Source organism: Pimephales promelas, chromosome 9 (genome assembly GCF_988280905.1).
Source record: "Pimephales promelas chromosome 9, fPimPro1.hap1.1, whole genome shotgun sequence".
NCBI classification, from domain to species: domain Eukaryota; kingdom Metazoa; phylum Chordata; class Actinopteri; order Cypriniformes; family Leuciscidae; genus Pimephales; species Pimephales promelas.
In genome coordinates, this window is record NC_142777.1 from 7,157,584 (window position 1) to 7,177,409 (window position 19,826).

The 19,826-nt window shown below is 46.6% G+C and overlaps 1 protein-coding gene across 1 annotated transcript in view; it reads right to left on the reverse strand.

Moving 5' to 3' along the window:
* LOC120494844 (cadherin-like protein 26) overlaps positions 1 to 19,826 on the reverse strand; it is a 142,726-nt gene that overhangs the window by 26,008 nt on the left and 96,892 nt on the right. Inside the window, exons 8-10 of the mRNA XM_089134714.1 lie at positions 13,365 to 13,550; positions 12,874 to 13,148; positions 8,453 to 8,595 (exon numbers count right to left, since the gene is read on the reverse strand). Coding sequence (XP_088990840.1) covers positions 8,453 to 8,595; positions 12,874 to 13,148; positions 13,365 to 13,550 — 604 coding nt within the window. The remainder of the gene's footprint in view (positions 1 to 8,452; positions 8,596 to 12,873; positions 13,149 to 13,364; positions 13,551 to 19,826) is intronic.

The following is a 19,826-nucleotide window of genomic DNA, read 5'->3' on the forward strand; positions in this document are numbered from 1 at the left end:
GGCCGCCCGAGGGGTCTTCGCCGCCGTGGCCTCCCGATGGGTCTCCACCGCCTTGGCCTCCCGCACAACCTGCTCCGCCCTGGCCACCTGCACAGCCTGCTCCGACCTGGTCGCCTCCACAGCCAGCTCCACCGCAGTCTTTAGGTCCTCTTCCGCTCCACGGGCCTGGCCCTCCATCCTGCCCCCAGGTCCGCCTCCGCTCCACCTCCCTCCTGGACATTTTGAGGAGCGTCTGGAATCCGCTCCTTAAAGGGCATATTGCAGGTTAGAGGACCCAACGAGTCAATGCATGTAAAAACAATGTAGGAACTAGATTTTCTTTAAAATATACGCATAAACACGCTACAGAAGCTTCTGCAATCGTTTTTGTGAGAAAATTTTACTTCCGCGTCTGAAAATGGGCGTGGCGGGCGTGACGCAATGAGCGGGAGAGCCGTCTATTCACACAACAGGAAAACAATGGATCGCATGACATTTCGGACGCTGAGGAAATACTCGTATGACGGATCAAGCCATAAAGTTATGAGCCTGCTATGCTAAAGAGATCAGGGACAGGCCAGGATAATGTCAGACAGAATGGTCAGAGAAAAAATGACCTGTAATGTGAGGAGAACCAGTGGAGAACAGGACAGGTGCCTTTTAGGTGAGAGACGTGCTTATAGTATACACGTTCGCTAACGATATACACTGTGCTCACAATATTGTACAGATTATTATGATCCTATAACAGGCCAGCAGACATTAGTATGTTTAGGGTAGATTTATATACTATTAAATGTATAAAAACTTTACTTGAGTATATTTCTATACTAAAAGCATAGGCTATACTCAGGTACATTTTTAATACATATTTTTCACCTAGGTTATAACATAAACAGAACATTAAAGATTTGAGTATTTAAACAACCAATTTTGTTTTTCAATTACAAGTTCTATTTAGGGCATGACATGACTAAGTTACCTATATAACAGTATTTGATGCCATATTGGTAGTATACGACGATCAATATTCTTGCTTCAGCATACCATGTTGAACTCCATCATATTGCCGGGATGCTAATCATTTGATCTGAAGTGAACGCTAAACGCGACCGTGTTTTCCGAGCCGATGCAGAAGAGAAATCCCGTCTCTTCACCTGCTCAAACAGCACCAGGAACGAAAGATAGGCTATATTGCACCGTCACTTTTATTGTAATGGAAACTTGTGGACTCGATCTTGAAGTCCTGACAGGCTGGAGTTTTTGCAATCTCCACAAACACAATAATTTACCATGACGATGATAAATTAAAATGCAAAAACTAACGAAAGCACACCGACTGACGAGCGCTCTCACTGAACACCAGCCTGCTCTGCACTGAGCCGAGGCTGCGGCTCCCTGATATGACGTCAAATGACGCGATGTTGAAAAAAAAGCTGTTTTTACTAGCAGTCCAAGAAACGCTCACTTTATCTTCTAAATTAGTGCCCTTATGTTGTTTTAAAACATTTTAAATCCTGCATTAACTTTTCATATGGTATTTTCATACAAGGTTATCTATAAATTTCGATTTTTTTTTTACCTGCAATATGCTCTTTAAAGGGGGGGCTATAACGGTCACCAGCTGGAGTGCCCTTGATACCCACCAGAAGGCACTCCAGATTAGTCTTGTATCACTCTCAGACTACAATTCCCATAACTCACTGCTCGGACTCATCTTCACTGATCACACTCACCTGTACCTCGTTCACTGATAGCATTCACCTGTGTATCATCCTGTTTGTCTGTCTATATATACCTGGTTTATTTGTTCAATCCCTGCGAAGTCTTGTTTAAGTGTTACACTGCATTTCTGAGCGTTTTCCGTGTTTGTTTTCTGGTTTTTGACTTTGGATTGTTCTTGGATTTTGATCACTGCTGCCTGCCCTGACCTCTGCCTGTTTCCCGGATTCCCACTGTGTATTCTCCATTGTCCTGTCTGCTAATTTTCGACCCTGCCTGTACGACTAATCTTAAATAAAGCTGCATTTGGATCTCAACCCTCTTCTCAGAGCAGTTTCGTAACACACGGTGTCCCCAGCCGCTCGCGATATTACCCCTCTATACTGGATTCTTATGAGGGCGCCGACTCTAGCCCGTTAGTCCTCTAAAATGTTAAATAACAATGAGGAAACGCAGAAATGATTTCGCGTGGTGCCGCACAACAGCAGCTACATATTATATAGACATATAATATGCGGCGCATATAGCGCATACCCACTTTTTGCGCCACTGCACATTTGCGCTACACAGTGGCGTAGGCAGAAATTGTATTTTGGGTGGGCCAGTGAAAAAGTGAGTGGCCTATTTTTCCGAGAAAAAAATAAAGACTTAAAAAATAAAGAAACCTTAAAGATAATAGACAAACAGCAAAAACAGTTACACCTTTATTTTGCAATAGCTATTTGGCAAATCATCATGTTCAACCAACAGAGCTCAATAAAGGCAGGACAAACCAGTACATTAACCTGTCTATTTTATGCAGGCTAGTCAGCAGTGCAAAGACAATTCACCCGAAAATAAAGTAAGCTAAAATAATAATAACGCAGTTAGATCGGCGTCAGGCTGACCGGGAGAGAGAGAGAGCAAGAAGCGACCGCCGCTAGCACCAGACTAGCCTTCTTGTCGGTTACTAAGTCTGAAGAACGTCTCGGGTTATGACTATAACCCTTGTTCCCTGAGAAGGGAACGAGACACTGCGTCGAGAATCGACACTTTGGGGACGCTCCCTAAGCGTGCGCCTCTGAAGTATGAATGAAACTAATCCAATCCTGATTGGTGTTGCGTCGTGACGTAACATGTGACGGCATACCCGGAAGTATAAAAGTGACGTTGTCACAACACACACTAGCCTCGCGATGAAGCAAGACGCTCTAAGGCCTAAAGGGGGCGTGGCAGAACGACGCAGTGTCTCGTTCCCTTCTCAGGGAACAAGGGTTATAGTCATAACCCGAGACGTTCCCTTTCGAGGGAACTCTACACTGCGTCGAGAATCGACACTTTGGGGAACGAGTGCCCACTAGGCCACGCACCGAATAGGCCTGTCCTGGAGTAAAACTGTCTAGGCACTCAGCAAGGACTGAGCACCTGTGCACCGGGTGTACTGGGAAGGTGGAGACTGTAAAATTTTATGAAAGTATGTGGGGTAGCCCAGCCGGCTGCCTCGCAGATCTCCTGAAGAGGTACTCCCGAAAGAAGGGCCCTAGAGGAAGCCATGCCTCTAGTTGACTTTGCCCACAAGGTAAAAGGTGAAGGCAAACTGCGCACCTTGTAAGCCTCAGTAATAGCCTGGGCGATCCAGTTGCTAATAGTTTGTTTGGTTGCCGGGAGCCCCCTCTTAGGTGACCCAGAACATACTAGTCCAATTGTTCCAACCTTCTCCAAGAAGAGGACCCCTCAAGGTACAAGCTCAAGCTCTGACTGGGCAGAGCAAGTGAAGCCTCTCCACTTCCGCCGACACATGAGGTGGAGGATGGAATGCCTGAGGGACTATAGAATGAGCCGTATTCGATGGAACTTTAGGCACGTAGCCCGGACTCGGGTGTAAAAAAGGCCTTCACTCTGCCAGGGGCAAACTCCAAGCAAGCTGGCATTACTGCCAGGGCTTGGAAATCTCCCACCCTCTTAAGTGAGGTAATTGCTAAGCGAAAAGCCATTTTCAGTGTTAAGTCCTTAGGCAAAGCCGACTCTAAAGGTTCGAAGGGGGCACTCTACTTTTGGATAACCCCTCCAGAACTATTGCCAGGTCCTAGGCAGGAACCCTGGACCTGGCTGCCGGCCTCATCCTCCAAGTACCAAGGATAAACCGAATGACCAACTGGTGCCTCCCCAGAGGCCCATCACTTAACGGTGCGTGGAAAACCGCAATGGCAGCCACGTACACCCTAAGCGTGGACGGGGAGAGACCCTTAGAGAAACGATCTTGGAGAAATCCCAGAACTGAAGCCACCGGGCAGTTTACTGGATTTAACCCAAGTTCTCTACACCAAGTGACAAACACATTCCACTTGAGGTCATATAATCTCCTGGTGGATGGAGCCCAAGAGCTAAGTATGGTTTTCTCAACAGGATGTCTGCCCCCTGATTCTGAACCCCCGGAATATACATTGCTCTGATAGAGAGTATTTTCCCTTGGGACCAAAGGATAATCTGATGCGTCAGTCTGCACAGAGGGCGCGATCTGATTCCCCCTTGTCGGTTCAGATAGGCTACCACTGACCGTACTAGGACGTGGTGACCTTTGATGTCTGGGAGGAAGCTCCTCAAAGCCCTGAACACAACCATCATCTCTAGGCAGTTTATATGCCAAGAAAGATGATGGTCCTGCCATAGACCCCTGGCAAACGGTCGTCCATGACCGCGCCCCAGCCAGTGAGGGAGGCGTCTGTCGAAACGGTTTCCCGGCGACATGACACTCCCAACACTGGCCCAAGGTTTCTTCCATATTCTCAGAGAACAAAGGCATCTGCGCGTTACTCTGATCATACGAAGCGGATTCCCTCGGGAGAAAACCCCTTGGTCTTTAACCACCACTGAAGGGGCCTCATGTGTAGCAGGCCCCAAAGGAATGATGTTGGATGTCACTGCCATGAGGCCCAGCATTCTTTGAAATTGCTTCACAGTGATGGCCTGGCCTAGCTTTACCCTGGATACCATCGTCAAAATTGACTCGATACGTGCGGGAGACATGCTTGCCTACATCGTAATCGAGTTCCATATGACTCCCAAAAATGTCGTACACTGGGATGGTTCTAGCACACTCCTCTTTGCATTGAGTCTCAACCCCAATTTCAGAATGTGGCCAAGGACGACATTTCGATGCCGAACTGCCATTTCCCGAGACTGAGCCAGAATGAGCCAGTCGTCGAGATAAATCAATATATGGATGTCTTGAAGTCTCAGTGGAGCAAGGGCTACATCCATAAATTTGGTGAATGTGCAGGGAGAGCGTGCTAGGCCGAACGGAAGAACCCGATATTGGTAAGCTTCGAAAGCGAACCTCAGGTATCTCCTGTGACATGGAAGGATGGAGTGAAAATAGGCGTCTTTTAGATCTATCGTGACAAATCAGTCCTCTGATCTGACTCACGATTACTGGAGTTAACCGTTCGAACCTGCACCTCCCTATTCAGAGATCGGTACAAAACCCCGAGATCTAGAATTGGCCTTAACCCCCAATCCTTCTTTGGAACTATAAAGTACCGGGTGTAAAACGCGGACCCCCTGTCTGAAGGAAGAACACGTTCTATGGCTTCCTTTAGCAGCAGAGTTTGAACTTCTTGTTCCATCACCTGAGCCTGCTCTGGGACCACTGTAGTCTGTACCACCCCAGAGAACTTGGGGGGCGGTGTGCAAACTGCAGTCTGTACCCTGATTCTATTATATGTAGGACCCATGCAGATATGTTGGGAAGATGATACCATGCCTCTACAAAATATACTAGGGGTACCAGCCTCTGGAGAGTGGCCTCTGTTTTTTTTTTTTTTTTTTTTTTTTTTTTTTTTTTTCTGTTTTGTCTTTCGAGAGCATCTTTCTCGACTTCCTGAAGCGGAATACCGGCAGGCTGTAGTCGATATGGATGTTTTGACCATAAACGATGCTTCGTTATAATATTTTCGCTGGAAACCGATGTGGCCCGAAGCGTCGCTGACGGCGGGCAACATACATCGTTTCCTGTTTAAAAATATTCAGGCCCCATATAGATATATTGGAAGGTGTAGCCATTCTGCAAAATCTACTAAGGGAACCAGCCCCTTGAGACCGACCTCGGGTGTCTTTCGAGTCCCTGAAGCGGATGACCGGCAGGAAAAAGTCGAGAAAAATTTTGTGACCACAGTCGGGGTGAACGACACAGTGTGCGTTCGCTGGAAATCGATGTAGCCCGAAACGTTCAAAACGGCGGGACAACATATATATTTTATATATATATCTTATATATATTTATTTATTTACTATATATATATATATATATATATATATATTATTTATTTATTCCTAAACCTGTCGACGATTGAAGTTACAGCGCCGGAGAACAGGCCAGTTTCCCTTATTGGAAAGGAGACTCGTAATTTTCACGAGAGAAAATTTGCCTCGACAAACGAGAGATCCGAGTCAAAGTTTCCGTATTGAAATGCAGACCTTAAATCTATGCGCTGCAGTCACAGAATCTTTATTGCAGAGTAGACTCGTAATCTACACGCTGCCTCGGCAAACGCAAGAATTTAGGACACTGGGTTTGGAAACACGGGACGAATGCGGTTCATCCCCCGATCTCATGATCTTTTAGTGGAGATCGGGGAAAAACGGCAAACTCCGGCGCTGAGGCTGTGACCCGTGCCGCAAGAAACGCAATTTATTTAAACTTGCGTTCCCTCCTCATTTTGTGGCCAGCTGAAGTTCAGTCTGGCCACGGCACGAGTCACAACCTCACCAGTTCCTCATATGCTTGGCCGTGAACTGGCGCGCCTAACTCACGGTCATCCGTATCGATACTGAGCACGTCTACTTCCTTGGAAGCAGAGAGCCTGAGTATCGGGACCTGATCGTGGTCAGAAGAAGCCGCGGCGCGGACTTCTGCGCCACTCACAGGGGCTACGGGATCATCAGACGATGAATGAGAAAGTGCCTCAGCAGTCTCATTCTCGTCTGCAAGATCCCGCTGTGAACCCCACGATCTCAATCGCCGCGCCGCCTCAACGGACGCGGGACCAGAAACGCAGGGAACGCAAGCCTGACCGTGCTCATCAAAGCACGCCAGCCGGGAGCGCAGCACTCTAATAGGAAGTGCTTTACAGTCTGCACAAGTCATGCTGCGCTCCCAAACAATTTACACACAAAGCATGTGCGTCCCCACCTGTGACATAACGAGGGCAGAGATGCACACATGTTTTTAAATTGTTCGCTGGCCATTTCCAGTTCAAACTGAGTGACAAACAACACCAAATAAGACAGACAGTTTCAACATAAAGCGCTTGCTGAAGAGCGAAAGCTAGTGTGTGTTGTGACAACGTCACTTTTATACTTCCGGGTATGCCGTCACATGTTACGTCACGACGCAACACCAATCAGGATTGGATTAGTTTCATTCATACTTCAGAGGCGCACGCTTAGGGAGCGTCCCCAAAGTGTCGATTCTCGACGCAGTGTAGAGTTCCCTCGAAAGGGAACTGGGCTCTGTGGACTCGGTAGATGAAGGCAGTGCCGTGTCTTCTTCCTCAACTCTCGCTTTTTTCAAATAGCACATTAAAGTCCCCGTAAAGGCAATTCTACAAAAAAGTTCTGAACACATTATAAATGTTGCATTTGTATTGCTAAAACATATTACAAAGACTGTGAACTGTAAAGTACTGAAATGTGGAGTTAGACCATTAAACAGTTTTTTACGGATTGTTTGGGCGGGCTAAAACAGGGTTCGATGATGCACTGGAGCCCATGAGCTCCTGGACACGCCCCTATTTTATGACGCACAGAGTCTGATCTCTCCCCTAACACACAATAACACTCCCCCCGAGCATATTCACATTCACCGCTCAATCGCGAGTGACTGTCAGTACAGCTACAGCTGAGCCTACAGTTTTCTAGTTAGCTATGCCTTCGACACAGAAATGCATAGGCTACTACCTGGATGCGATCATGTACAAAACAGATCAGTATCTTCATTTAAATTCCATAAAAACGATCACATCAAGAAGAGGTTTTTAGAGAACCAACCTTGATGAAGAGCTGAGGATCACCGTCAACACCTGCCTCTGAAGTGATCATTTTACACTGGATAGTTTTATAAACTTTCCTCAGAGACAACTGGGATTCACTGATGATCCGCTGTTACTGGTGAACGGGGCCGAAACGACTATCTCCCGCCTCAGTGTTCATCCTCCCGTCCCGAAAACAGTTTCACCTAATATCACCGTCAACAGCTTTCCTGCTAGTGGGTGTGGTTTCAGTGCAGCCAGTGGACATGCCCCCAGCGTTTAAGAACAGAGATAACTGCTCATTTTTTCAAGATTTTGGTAGCTTATTTTATGTACTTGCCGGCTTTTTTTATCATTCAAATTTGGCTGGGTGGCTAATAACATATTTTTCTGTGGTGTGACAAACTGAGAACACATACTTAATTTTGACTTTACAGGGACTTCAAAGAAAGTTGTTTAGCCATTATTTTGGCGCCGGCGCCACTCAACCAATAACGAACCAATAAAGTTACCAATAAAGAACTTGCTTCAACAGCCAGGAAACACATTAAACACACACACCAGTCAACAATAAATCTGGTTTATCTTAATATATTTTCTTAAATACATTTGAATAATAAAAACAAACTACATTTCTTTTTTATCAAACTTGCCTGGGCGGGCCAGTCCTGCCCCGGCCCAATACTGGCTACGCATCTGGTTTGAATTGTTTGGTCATACTGAGAACAGATCTCGGTGCTTACCGCCATCTATAGCCTGGACTACAACAGTGTAGGTGCCATTTTTGATGAATGGAGATTCCCGGTCCATCTTCTGAACTGTGGTGATCTTTCCTGTCGTCGGGTCAACACTCACCCATTTGGCTGGGTCTTGTACTAACTCATACCTACACACATACACACAGATATTATGATACTTTTACTTTATGTGATCATCCAAGAATTTAGTTTGCCATATATAAAACAATTTTATAATATACATATTATGTCATATACAGTGCATTAAACATTTTGGTGTCAGTAAGATTTATTTCAAGAAATTAATACTTTTATTCATCAAGGTTGCAAAAATGTATCAAAAGTGACAGTAAACACTTTTACATGGTCACAAAATAATATTTTTTTAGAATCAATCATTTTTATAAATGCATCACAGTTTCCACAAAAAAAAATGAAGCAGCTCAGCTGTTTTCATCAATTGATAATCATAAATTTTTCTTAAGCATCAAATCATCATAGAGTGATTTTTGAATGATCATGTGACACTGAAGACTGGAGTAATGATGCTGAAAATTGAGCTTTGATCACAGGAATAAATTACATTTTACAATGTATTACAATAGAAAACTATTTTAAATTGTAATATTTTTGTAGAGTTTTAGAGTGGTTTTGATGAGATGAATGCAGCCTTGGTGAGCATAAGAGACTCAACATTTTAAATCATAAAAACACTAAAAATCTTACGAACCACAAACATTTGCACAATTATATTTGTCACGGGGTATGGTGCAGGAGATCAGGAGTGCAGACGGAAGGAATAGGAGGAGTCCAGATTCACACGGAAGGTAACATTTAATTCAGGAAACAGGCAAGGATACAGGGTAACACGGGGTAACATTCGACATCGACCGACAATCATAGAGTAAAACAAAGGGAACTAAATACACAGACTAATCAAACATAATGGGGTGAGAACAGGTGAAACAGATGATGATGACGAGGAACAGGTGGCTGATGAGGGAGTGAACACGGGATAGGGTGACGAGAGGATCCTGGGAAGTGTAGTGCTGAAGACAAGACAGACTGGTGCAGACGGAGGACTGTGACAGAACTCCCCCCTCCCGGGAGGCGTGACCTCACGCCGCTGAACAGAGGAAGGAGGGGGGACGAACTGGGGCCTGAGAGGGGCGTGGCAAGGGCGGAGCAGGCTGAGGGCGAGACCAGGGCGGAGCAGGCTGAGGGTGTGGCCAGGGCGGAGCAGGCTGAGGGCGTGGCCAGGGCGGAACAGGCTGAGGGCGTGGCCAGGGCGGAGCAGGCTGAGGGCGTGGCCAGGGCGGAACAGGCTGAGGGCGTGGCCAGGGCGGAGCAGGCTGAGGGCGTGGCCAGGGCGGAGCAGGCTGAGGGCGTGGCCAGGGCGGAGCAGGCTGAGGGCGAGACCAGGGCGAAGCAGGCTGGACGGTCTCCGGCACAGGCTGGACGGTCTCTGGCGCTGGCTGGACGGTCTCTGGGGCTGGGCTGGTCGGGCCCAGCGAAGAAGAGAGCTCGGGCTCGGAGAGACTGGACGGAACCAGCAGTGAAGAGCGTTCAGTCTCTGGAGGGCTGGACGGAACCAGCAGTGAAGAGCGTTCAGTCCCTGGAGGGCTGGACGGAACCAGCAGTGAAGAGCATACTGTCTCTGGAGGGCTGGACGGAACCAGCAGTGAAGAGCATTCAGTCTCTGGAGGGCTGGACGGAACCAGCAGTGAAGAGCGTTCAGTCTCTGGATGGCTGGACGGAACCAGCAGTGAAGAGCATACAGTCTCTGGAGGGCTGGACGGAACCAGCAGTGAAGAGCATTCAGTCTCTGGAGGGCTGGACGGAACCAGCAGTGAAGAGCATTCATTCTCTGGAGGGCTGGACGGAACCAGCAGTGAAGAGCATACAGTCTTTAGAGGGCTGGACGGAACCAGCAGTGAAGAGCAGTCAATCTCTGGAGGGCTGGACGGAACCAGCAGTGAAGAGCATTCATTCTCTGGAGGGCTGGACGGAACCAGCAGTGAAGAGCACACAGTCTTTAGAGGGCTGGACGGAACCAGCAGTGAAGAGCAGTCAATCTCTGGAGGGCTGGACGGAACCAGCAGTGAAGAGCATTCAGTCTCTGGAGGGCTGGACGGAACCAGCAGTGAAGAGCGTTCAGTTTCTGGAGGGCTGGACGGAACCAGCAGTGAAGGGCCTTCAGTCTCTGGATGGCTGGACGGAACCAGCAGTGAAGAGCGTACAGTCTCTGGAGGGCTGGACGGAACCAGCAGTGAAGAGCGTTCAGTCTCTGGAGGGCTGGACGGAACCAGCAGTGAAGAACGTTCAGTTTCTGGAGGGCTGGACGGAACCAGCAGCGAAGAGCATTCAGTCTCTGGAGGGCTGGACGGAACCAGCAGTGAAGAGCATACAGTCTCTGGAGGGCTGGACGGAACCAGCAGTGAAGAGCATACAGTCTCTGGAGGGCTGGACGGAACCAGCAGTGAAGAGCATACAGTCTCTGGAGGGCTGGACGGAACCAGCAGTGAGGAGCATACTGTCTCTGGAGGGCTGGACTGAACCAGCAGTGAGGAGCATTCAGTCTCTGGAGGGCTGGACGGAACCAGCGGTGAAGAGCATTCAGTCTCTGGAGAGCTGGACGGGACCAGCGGTGAAGAGCATTCAGTCTCTGGAGAGCTGGACGGAACCAGCGGTGAAGAGCATTCAGTCTCTGGAGAGCTGGACGGAACCAGCGGGGAAGAGCATTCAGTCTCTGGAGAGCTGGACGGAACCAGCGGTGAAGAGCATTCAGTCTCTGGAGAGCTGGACGGAACCAGCGGTGAAGAGCATTCAGTCTCTGGAGAGCTGGACGGAACCAGCGGTGAAGAGCATTCAGTCTCTGGAGAGCTGGACGGAACCAGCGGTGAAGAGCATTCGGTCTCTGGAGAGCTGGACGGAACCAGCGGTGAAGAGCATTCGGTCTCTGGAGAGCTGGACGGAACCAGCGGTGAAGAGCATTCAGTCTCTGGAGAGCTGGACGGGACCAGCGGTGAAGAGCATTCAATCTCTGGAGAGCTGGACGGAACCAGCGGTGAAGAGCATTCAGTCTCTGAAGAGCTGGACGGGACCAGCGGTGAAGAGCATTCAATCTCTGGAGAGCTGGACGGGACCAGCGGTGAAGAGCATTCAATCTCTGGAGAGCTGGACGGAACCAGCGGTGAAGAGCATTCAGTCTCTGAAGAGCTGGACGGGACCAGCGATGAAGAGCATTCAATCTCTGGAGAGCTGGACGGGACCAGCGGTGAAGAGCATTCAGTCTCTGAAGAGCTGGACGGAACCAGCGGTGAAGAGCATTCAGTCTCTGGGAAGCTGGACGGAACCAGCAGTGAAGAGCGTTCAATCTCTGGAGAGATGGACGGAACCAGCGGTGAAGAGCATTCAGTCTCTGGAGAGCTGGACGGAACCAGCGGTGAAGAGCATTCAGTCTCTGGAGAGCTGGACGGGACCAGCGGTGAAGAGCATTCAATCTCTGGAGAGCTGGACGGAACCAGCGGTGAAGAGCATTCAGTCTCTGGAGAGCTGGACGGAACCAGCGGTGAGGGGAGTTCCGGCTTGGGAGGGCTGACGGTGAGCGCGGGCTCGGCAGGGCTGGCGGTGAGTGCAGGCTCGGCAGGGCTGACGGTGACCAGTGAAGATGAGGGCTCAGGTTTTGGAGTGGTGCTGGTGACTTCCCTCACGGAGAATGGGGATCCACAGCACACCCGCACCCACTCCACACAGGCGAGGAAATTATCTTCTGGACCGCTCCCTGGGAGGCGTGCCCGGGACCGCTCGCTGAGGCCGGCGATGTAGAAAACACACAGCGAGTGGTCCGAATAGTGAGTGAGGCACGCCAACTCCAGAAAGTCCCTGGTATGGGACTCCAGGGAGCGGTCTTCCTGGTGCAGACAGAGGAGGCTTACCGCTGGAAGGTCCATAATGCTCAGATTTCTTTAGTGGTCGGTCGATCTGTCACGGGGTATGGTGCAGGAGATCAGGAGTGCAGACGGAAGGAATAGGAGGAGTCCAGATTCACACGGAAGGTAACATTTAATTCAGGAAACAGGCAAGGATACGGGGTAACATTCGACATCGACCGACAATCATAGAGTAAAACAAAGGGAACTAAATACACAGACTAATCAAACATAATGGGGTGAGAACAGGTGAAACAGATGATGATGACGAGGAACAGGTGGCTAATGAGGGAGTGAACACGGAATAGGGTGACGAGAGGATCCTGGGAAGTGTAGTGCTGAAGACAAGACAGACTGGTGCAGACGGAGGACTGTGACAATATTATAGTATGATGAAAGTGAAATGAAAGCAGGATAAAAAAATAAAATTAAATCCACAAAAAAAAAAAAATAATTGAATGATTTGTAATTTGATGTTGCGCAACTCAATCACACCTGATTTTGCTTAAGTCTGAGTCTTCATCTTTGACTTCAGGAACAAACAACACATCTCCAGGATCTCCATTTTCATTTCGATAAATTACTTCAGTAGTCTTCTTAAATTGAGGGGGATCATTCTCGCCAATGACTTTCACTGCCACTTTGACAGAGTTTGGCTGTGGTGTGGAACCTGTAGGTAGGGCCTTTCCATTGACACACTGAAATAATTTCTCCTCGTTCTCAACAGCTATTTCCAACTCTGTGATCTCAGTTTTCCCAGAATTCTTCCCCTGTGAAATACAATTACATTGAGAGGACACATCGGCTGTCTTTTTTTTCTATTCAATGATTGAATTGTGTTTGCATTATTGATCATACTGGTAATGGCAATACATAAAAGTGTATTGAGGTGACGACTTGACGTATCTTTGAATAAACGTCTCTTTGAATAAACTTAAACTTTTCTTAGAAGTTAAAGAAATGTTAAAGTGAACAGTGGCATTTACCTTGATAACAGACAGCACACCTTCATTGGTTTTGGGGTCTGTCTCGATCTTATAATTTCGATCTTCGTTGCCCTTCAGGATGGAGAACACCGCTCTTGATGCAGCCGTGTTCGGTGTGTCCTTGTCTGTGACGCCAATTCTTAGGATCTCATTGTTTGATTCCATTCCCTTCACTTCAGTGTTGTACTGTTTCACACAGAAACATTCATATCATATCACACAAGCTTTGAGACCAAATTACTCAATAAAGCCATCTTTTTAGTAAGGGTAAAGTGTGTCATTTCTGCATCACAAGCAGCATTAACTGGAACTGAAAAAAGTTATTTGCTTGATTTGTGTGATGCAGTTGCTGAGGAATTGTGATTGGTTTTGAGTTGCTTTCATAGACTGTAAAAAAAATATGGACGTAGTGTCCGTGACGTCACCCATAGGTTTCTGAAGAGCGTTTTTGAAACCTAAAGTGGCCGGGGCCTGCCGTCACCATCTTGGCAATGCGTCACCTCTCGTCAGTACCGGATAAATTAAAATGGGCAAAGAGGCGGGTGGAGCTGAGGTGCTAATGCTATGCTACTGCCCGCGCGCTGAATGACAGCTGATTGAAAAAGTAAAGCCAATGTTTAAAGTTCATGTTTTGCCCTTCGAAATATTATAATAGACGAAACTAAAAGTGAGACTATTTACTTTACTTTTTTATCAACTTTATTAATCTCACAAGGGGCAATTAAGAGCATGTATAAAAGTACATTAACACAGATCACACACATTTCTCACAACATACAAGCAGTCAACTATGTGCATCATGATGCATCGTTATTCTGCTAGTTAAAAATGTATTAATTACTTACAATATTGCTCTAAGCTTGTGCATGTGACAGTGATTCAAGGCAAGCACACATGTCAGTCGGCATCTCACGCCAAGTTCGTAAAGAGCTTTAATTCAGTCCATTTTACAATCTGATTTTGGCCGCCTCTCAGTTTGTCAGATGGGTCAAACCAAAGATATTACCTCAGAACTTCAAGTAAATGAACTAGAAATCTGCGCTCATTCAAGGGTGTGCATCTATTGCATGGATGGAGAGAAAGCACTGAAATCATCAGACATCCATTTAGTGCATGCGAGGGAAACAACTGGAAACACAGCGCTCTCTGTCGTTCTCTCCATACTCAACACGACGGAATCCAACACAGCATGCACGGGCGAAGGTATAATACATGTATTAAATTGTATGAAATAATCCCGGAAAAGCACAAACACAGCTGAGGGTGACGCTAACAGACAGCAGACAAACGACAGTGAACGCGGCGGCAAGAATCCACCTGTCACTCAAGTGGCCACGCCCTTAATTATGCAGAACTTTAAGGCTTAAATATAATTTAAACAGATGAGTTGTAAAAAAAAAATCACTCCCCTCACAGTTGTCATGAAGGGAAAAATTAGCTCTATAGACCAAAGACACTTTTTGCTCCAGGCTGTAAACATGTTTTCTGCTGTAAAGTTACGAATTTTAACATGGGGGAGATACAGATTTGACTCGCTTCTCCAGCCTCCCTCAAGCGGCCACTCGATAAATTGCAGTTTAATTCACTTCCATGTTGGCTTCAAGAGAGAGACGGGGAGGTTGCCGCTTGGTTGCTTCGCTGCCTTGCCTTAACAAGCAACAAGTTGACTGTTTACAAACAGGTCTCCTTAACACACTGCCCTTCTGTCATTGGTCAACCAAACATCTGTTTCAATTTAGTTTGCGCCAACTCTTGGTATTAGGCATATAAGACTTGAAAAATTTGAAAATGGCAGGCAGTCTGGTTGAAGAGCAACCACTTCCTGAGAAGACAAAAGACCTATCGGGAAATTAATATTTGGTCTCTCTCTTGTGAAATTAGCATCACCATTCGAGACGCAAGTCTCACCTATGCAATCCTAATCTACATCTCTTTCCCTTGACGCCCCATTCCCCTGTTCCTTCTCTCTCTTATGTTGAGATCACCTGAAATTCACCCAAAAATCTATATGGTTTAATGTGAAAAATCATCATACAACACTATTATGTCTGGGATGATTTGAAACGTCTCAGTACAACTGGCACAAATGTCTCATTCTCCACAGAAGTAAACCAACAGGTAATAAAGTTTTTAAGAGTTGACACAACCCGACTCAGAGTTAGTGACAAGGAAGTGGGATGCCAAAACTTAATCAAAATATAATCAATTTATTTACCAAACAAATCTATAATAAACACAAAATTACTGATAACTTAGGGGTGTGTCTTGCAGGCAAATGTCATTCTGCTCTCAAAAAGTGAAAACTCTGAATGCAAATTCCCATTGTTAGCAAATGTTTCCACATGAACAAAGTTTCTGTCTTGGTCTATGTATTTAAAGAATCTTTAATGAGATCAGCCCGTACTGCTGAGAGCCTTTTAGACACTGTCAGCTAAACATTAAGTCAGCTACAGTAAACAGTGTAGGCTACACTGTTTACTTGCAGATATTGTAGTTATTCAGAAGTAGTTAGCTGTCAGTAACTTTGGCTAATTGAATAATAGAGCTAAATGTCCACTACACCACCCCAGAATACTGGGGACTAACTGCCCTAAGAACGCACAGGTTCGTTATCAACGTGGGCAAAGAGACGTGGGTGAGTCACATGTACAAAAATAAGTAATTTTATTTCTAATATACATTCACATAATAAATAGTTAAAAAGATCACCATAAATCTCAGGATCAACTTCACAGTAACCCATACCATCTGTATCAATCACAACAACATACCCAGTTGACCGGAGTGGTGGTACCTGGAGGTACAGGCTAGCCGCTAATTTAATATGAGCCCCTATCCCCATATACACGCTCCCACACACACACACACGTAAAAATGAGCTGCAACCAGACACACGGCATAGGTGTAACCACCCCACACACAATGACAGCCAGCCACCCCTCTCCAGGAACCTCCAACTCCTACAAAAGAAGAAATCACATAAAATGAATCAGCACATAAATAAACACACAATATAAATTCACCATCCACACAGAACACATACAAATCACTATTTTCTTAAAGCTTAGATACCTGATCTATCTAAGCTGCTAAGTGAACCCAAACAAACAGATGAATTAGAGGAAATGACTAGCAGTTTAAGCACCATTCTTACTAGTACATTAGATATTGTTGCGCCAATTAGATTAAAAAAGGTTCGAGAGAAAATTAAAGCACCGTGGTACAACAGTGCTACGCATGCTATCAAGAGAGAAACTCGCAACTTAGAGCGTAAATGGAAACAAACTAATTTAGAGGTCTTTAGAATCGCGTGGAAAGACAGTATGTCACGTTATAAAAAGACACTAAAAACAGCCAGGGCTGAGCATCTCCGCAAACTAATCGAAAATAACCAAAATAATCCAAGGTTTTTATTTAACACCGTGGCTAGACTAACAAATAAACAGACATCACCAGAGCAAAATATACCTTTACAGTTTAGTAGTAATGATTTTATGAATTACTTCAATGCGAAAATAGAAAGCATCCGAAACAAAATTATAAATGTACAATCCGCTATGGTGTCTTATGATTCAGCTTCAATTATAGACCCTCTAGAACAACTAAACCGCTTTACAACGATAGGACAGGAGTAGCTAAATAAACTTATCATTGCATCTAAACCAACAACTTGTTTATTAGATCCAATACCCACTAAACTACTGAAAGAACTATTACCTGTAGTGGAAGAGCCTCTCCTCAATATTATTAACTCGTCTTTATCTTTAGGTCATGTCCCAAAAATATACAAGCTGGCTGTAATAAAACCGCTCATTAAGAAACCGCAATTAGATCCAAATAACTTGGCAAATTACAGACCCATTTCAAATCTTCCATTTATGTCCAAAATACTTGAAAAAGTAGTGTCCGCTCAATTGTGCTCTTTTTTGCAAGAAAATGATATCTATGAAAAATTCCAGTCAGGATTCAGACCGCATCATAGTACAGAAACTGCGCTAGTTAAAATTACAAATGATTTACTTTTAGCTTCTGACCAAGGCTGTATCTCAATACTAGTCCTACTTGATCTTAGCGCTGCGTTCGACACTTTAGATCATATAATACTCTTGGATCGACTACAAAACTTCACCGGTGTCCAGGGACAGGCATTAAGCTGGTTTAGATCGTACTTATCGGACCGTTCTCATTTTGTCTGTTTAAATGGGAAAAAATCAAAGATAACGTCAGTAGACTATGGAGTACCGCAAGGATCAGTTTTAGGCCCTCTGCTTTTCTCAATATATATGCTGCCACTTGGTAATATTATAAGAAAACATGGAATTAATTTCCACTGTTACACTGACGACACTCAATTATATATTTCATCACGACCAGATGAAAACACTAACTCATCTAAAATGACAGAGTGTCTCAAAGATATAAAATGCTGGATGACGCGTAATTTCCTGCTATTAAATTCAGATAAAACGGAGGTATTACTTATTGGTCCAAAAAACTACTCACAAAACCTCTCACAATACAACTTTAATATAGACGGATGTCCTGTTACTTTATCCACAACAGTAAAAGACCTGGGTGTTATACTAGACCGCAACTTGTCGTTCGAAAATCATATTTCATATGTTACAAGAACGTCTCGGTTACGTATGTAACCCTCGTTCCCTGAGTAGGGAACGGAGACGTTACGTCAGAAGTGACGGAGATTGGGGGTTTCGCATAGAAAGCCAATCCTCTTCGAGTATTTAAACATGAGCCAATGGCATGCAATGCCTTGGGGCTGCGGAAATTTGCATTGCGTACTCCGCCCTACTCCGTGAGTATAAAAGGAGGAAGTGAACGCAACCGCAGTATGTCTTCGCTGAGGAGCCAAGACTGAACTCGGCCTCTACCCAGCGATACAGCAGAAGTGGCAGGGAGACGTAACGTCTCCGTTCCCTACTCAGGGAACGAGGGTTACATACGTAACCGAGACGTTCCCTTTCGTAGTCACTTCGAGTTACGTCAGAAGTGACGGAGATTGGGGGTCTGTGCCATCACGCCATCTTCAAGCTGTCTTCCAGTGCCCTGCGAAAGACTGAACCCCCGAGCCTTACCTCTTTTTTTTTTTTTTTTTTTGGGGATCCGACTTTGACACAGGATTACCAAGGTACACTGGGAAACATATCCCGAAGGGGACATGCTACCAGCTGCCTACCGAAGGGAGGACTTATGAATACACATATGGCCACATAGGAACGCATATGGAACACTGGAGTACCAACCGCAGGTGGCTACTAATTTAAACTCCAGGGGTGGCAGATGGCTTGCCAAGGGAAGACACATGCTCAGAGAGGCTTACAGTGGATAATACACATGAGACGGTTACCAAGGGGAACCGTGCGCATGGAGGCACCTAGCTAGCATCCAGAGCAACGCAGTGGCGCCCGCATCGTCGGTGCTGGAGGACTCAAGACTTCAATGGAAGAACTGAGGAAATATCGCACTTATCCAGTCCGGGGAGTGGAGTGGCGAGCAAGCGAAGACACCTGAGCGGATCCAGAACTGGCCGAAACGAGTACGTGAGAGGATACCGGCTCAATTCGCAGATTATAGAATCTGGCGAAGGTGTTGGGTGTCGCCCAGCCTGCAGCTCTGCAGATGTCTGTTAGCAAGGCGCCGTGCGCTAAAGCCCAAGAGGAGGCCACACTCCGAGTGGAATGGGCCGTCACACCAAGGGGGCACGGAAGGCCTTGCTGCTGGTAAGACAAAGCAATGGCATCCACAATCCAGTGGGACAGCCGTTGCTTTGAGAGAGCCCTTCCCTTCTGGCTCCCTCCATGACAGACAAAGAGCTGGTCTGAGGTCCTGAAACACTGCGTTCTGTCGACATAGGTGCGGAGAGCACGTACCGGACAGAGCAGTGCCAAGGCTGGGTCTGCCTCCTCCGGGGGCAGCGCTTGCAGGTTCACCACCTGGTCCCGGAAGGGAGTGGTGGGAACCTTGGGCACATATCCAGGCCGGGGTCTCTGGATCACGTGAGAGTAAGCCGGCCCGAACTCCAGGCACGCTTCGTCAACGGAGAATGCGTGCAGGTCCCCCACCCTCTTGATGGAGGCCAATGCAACCAGGAGTGCTGTCTTGATGGACAGAAACTTTAACTCTACCGATTGCAAAGGCTCAAAGGGCCTCTGCAGAGCACTTAGAACTACCGAGAGGTCCCAAGAGGGTACGAGGGGAGGACGAGGCGGATGCAGCCTCCTCGCTCCCCTCAGGAACCTGATGACCAAGTCGTGCTTCCCTAGGGACTTACCTTCCACTGCTTCATGAGAAGCGGCAATGGCCGCGACGTAAACCTTAAGGGTGGAGGGCGACAGCCTGCGCTCCAACCCTTCTTGCAGGAAGGAAAGCACGACACCGATCGAACATCTCCGGGGGTCTTCTCCGCGAGAAGAGCACCAATTGACGAAGAGGTTCCACTTCAAC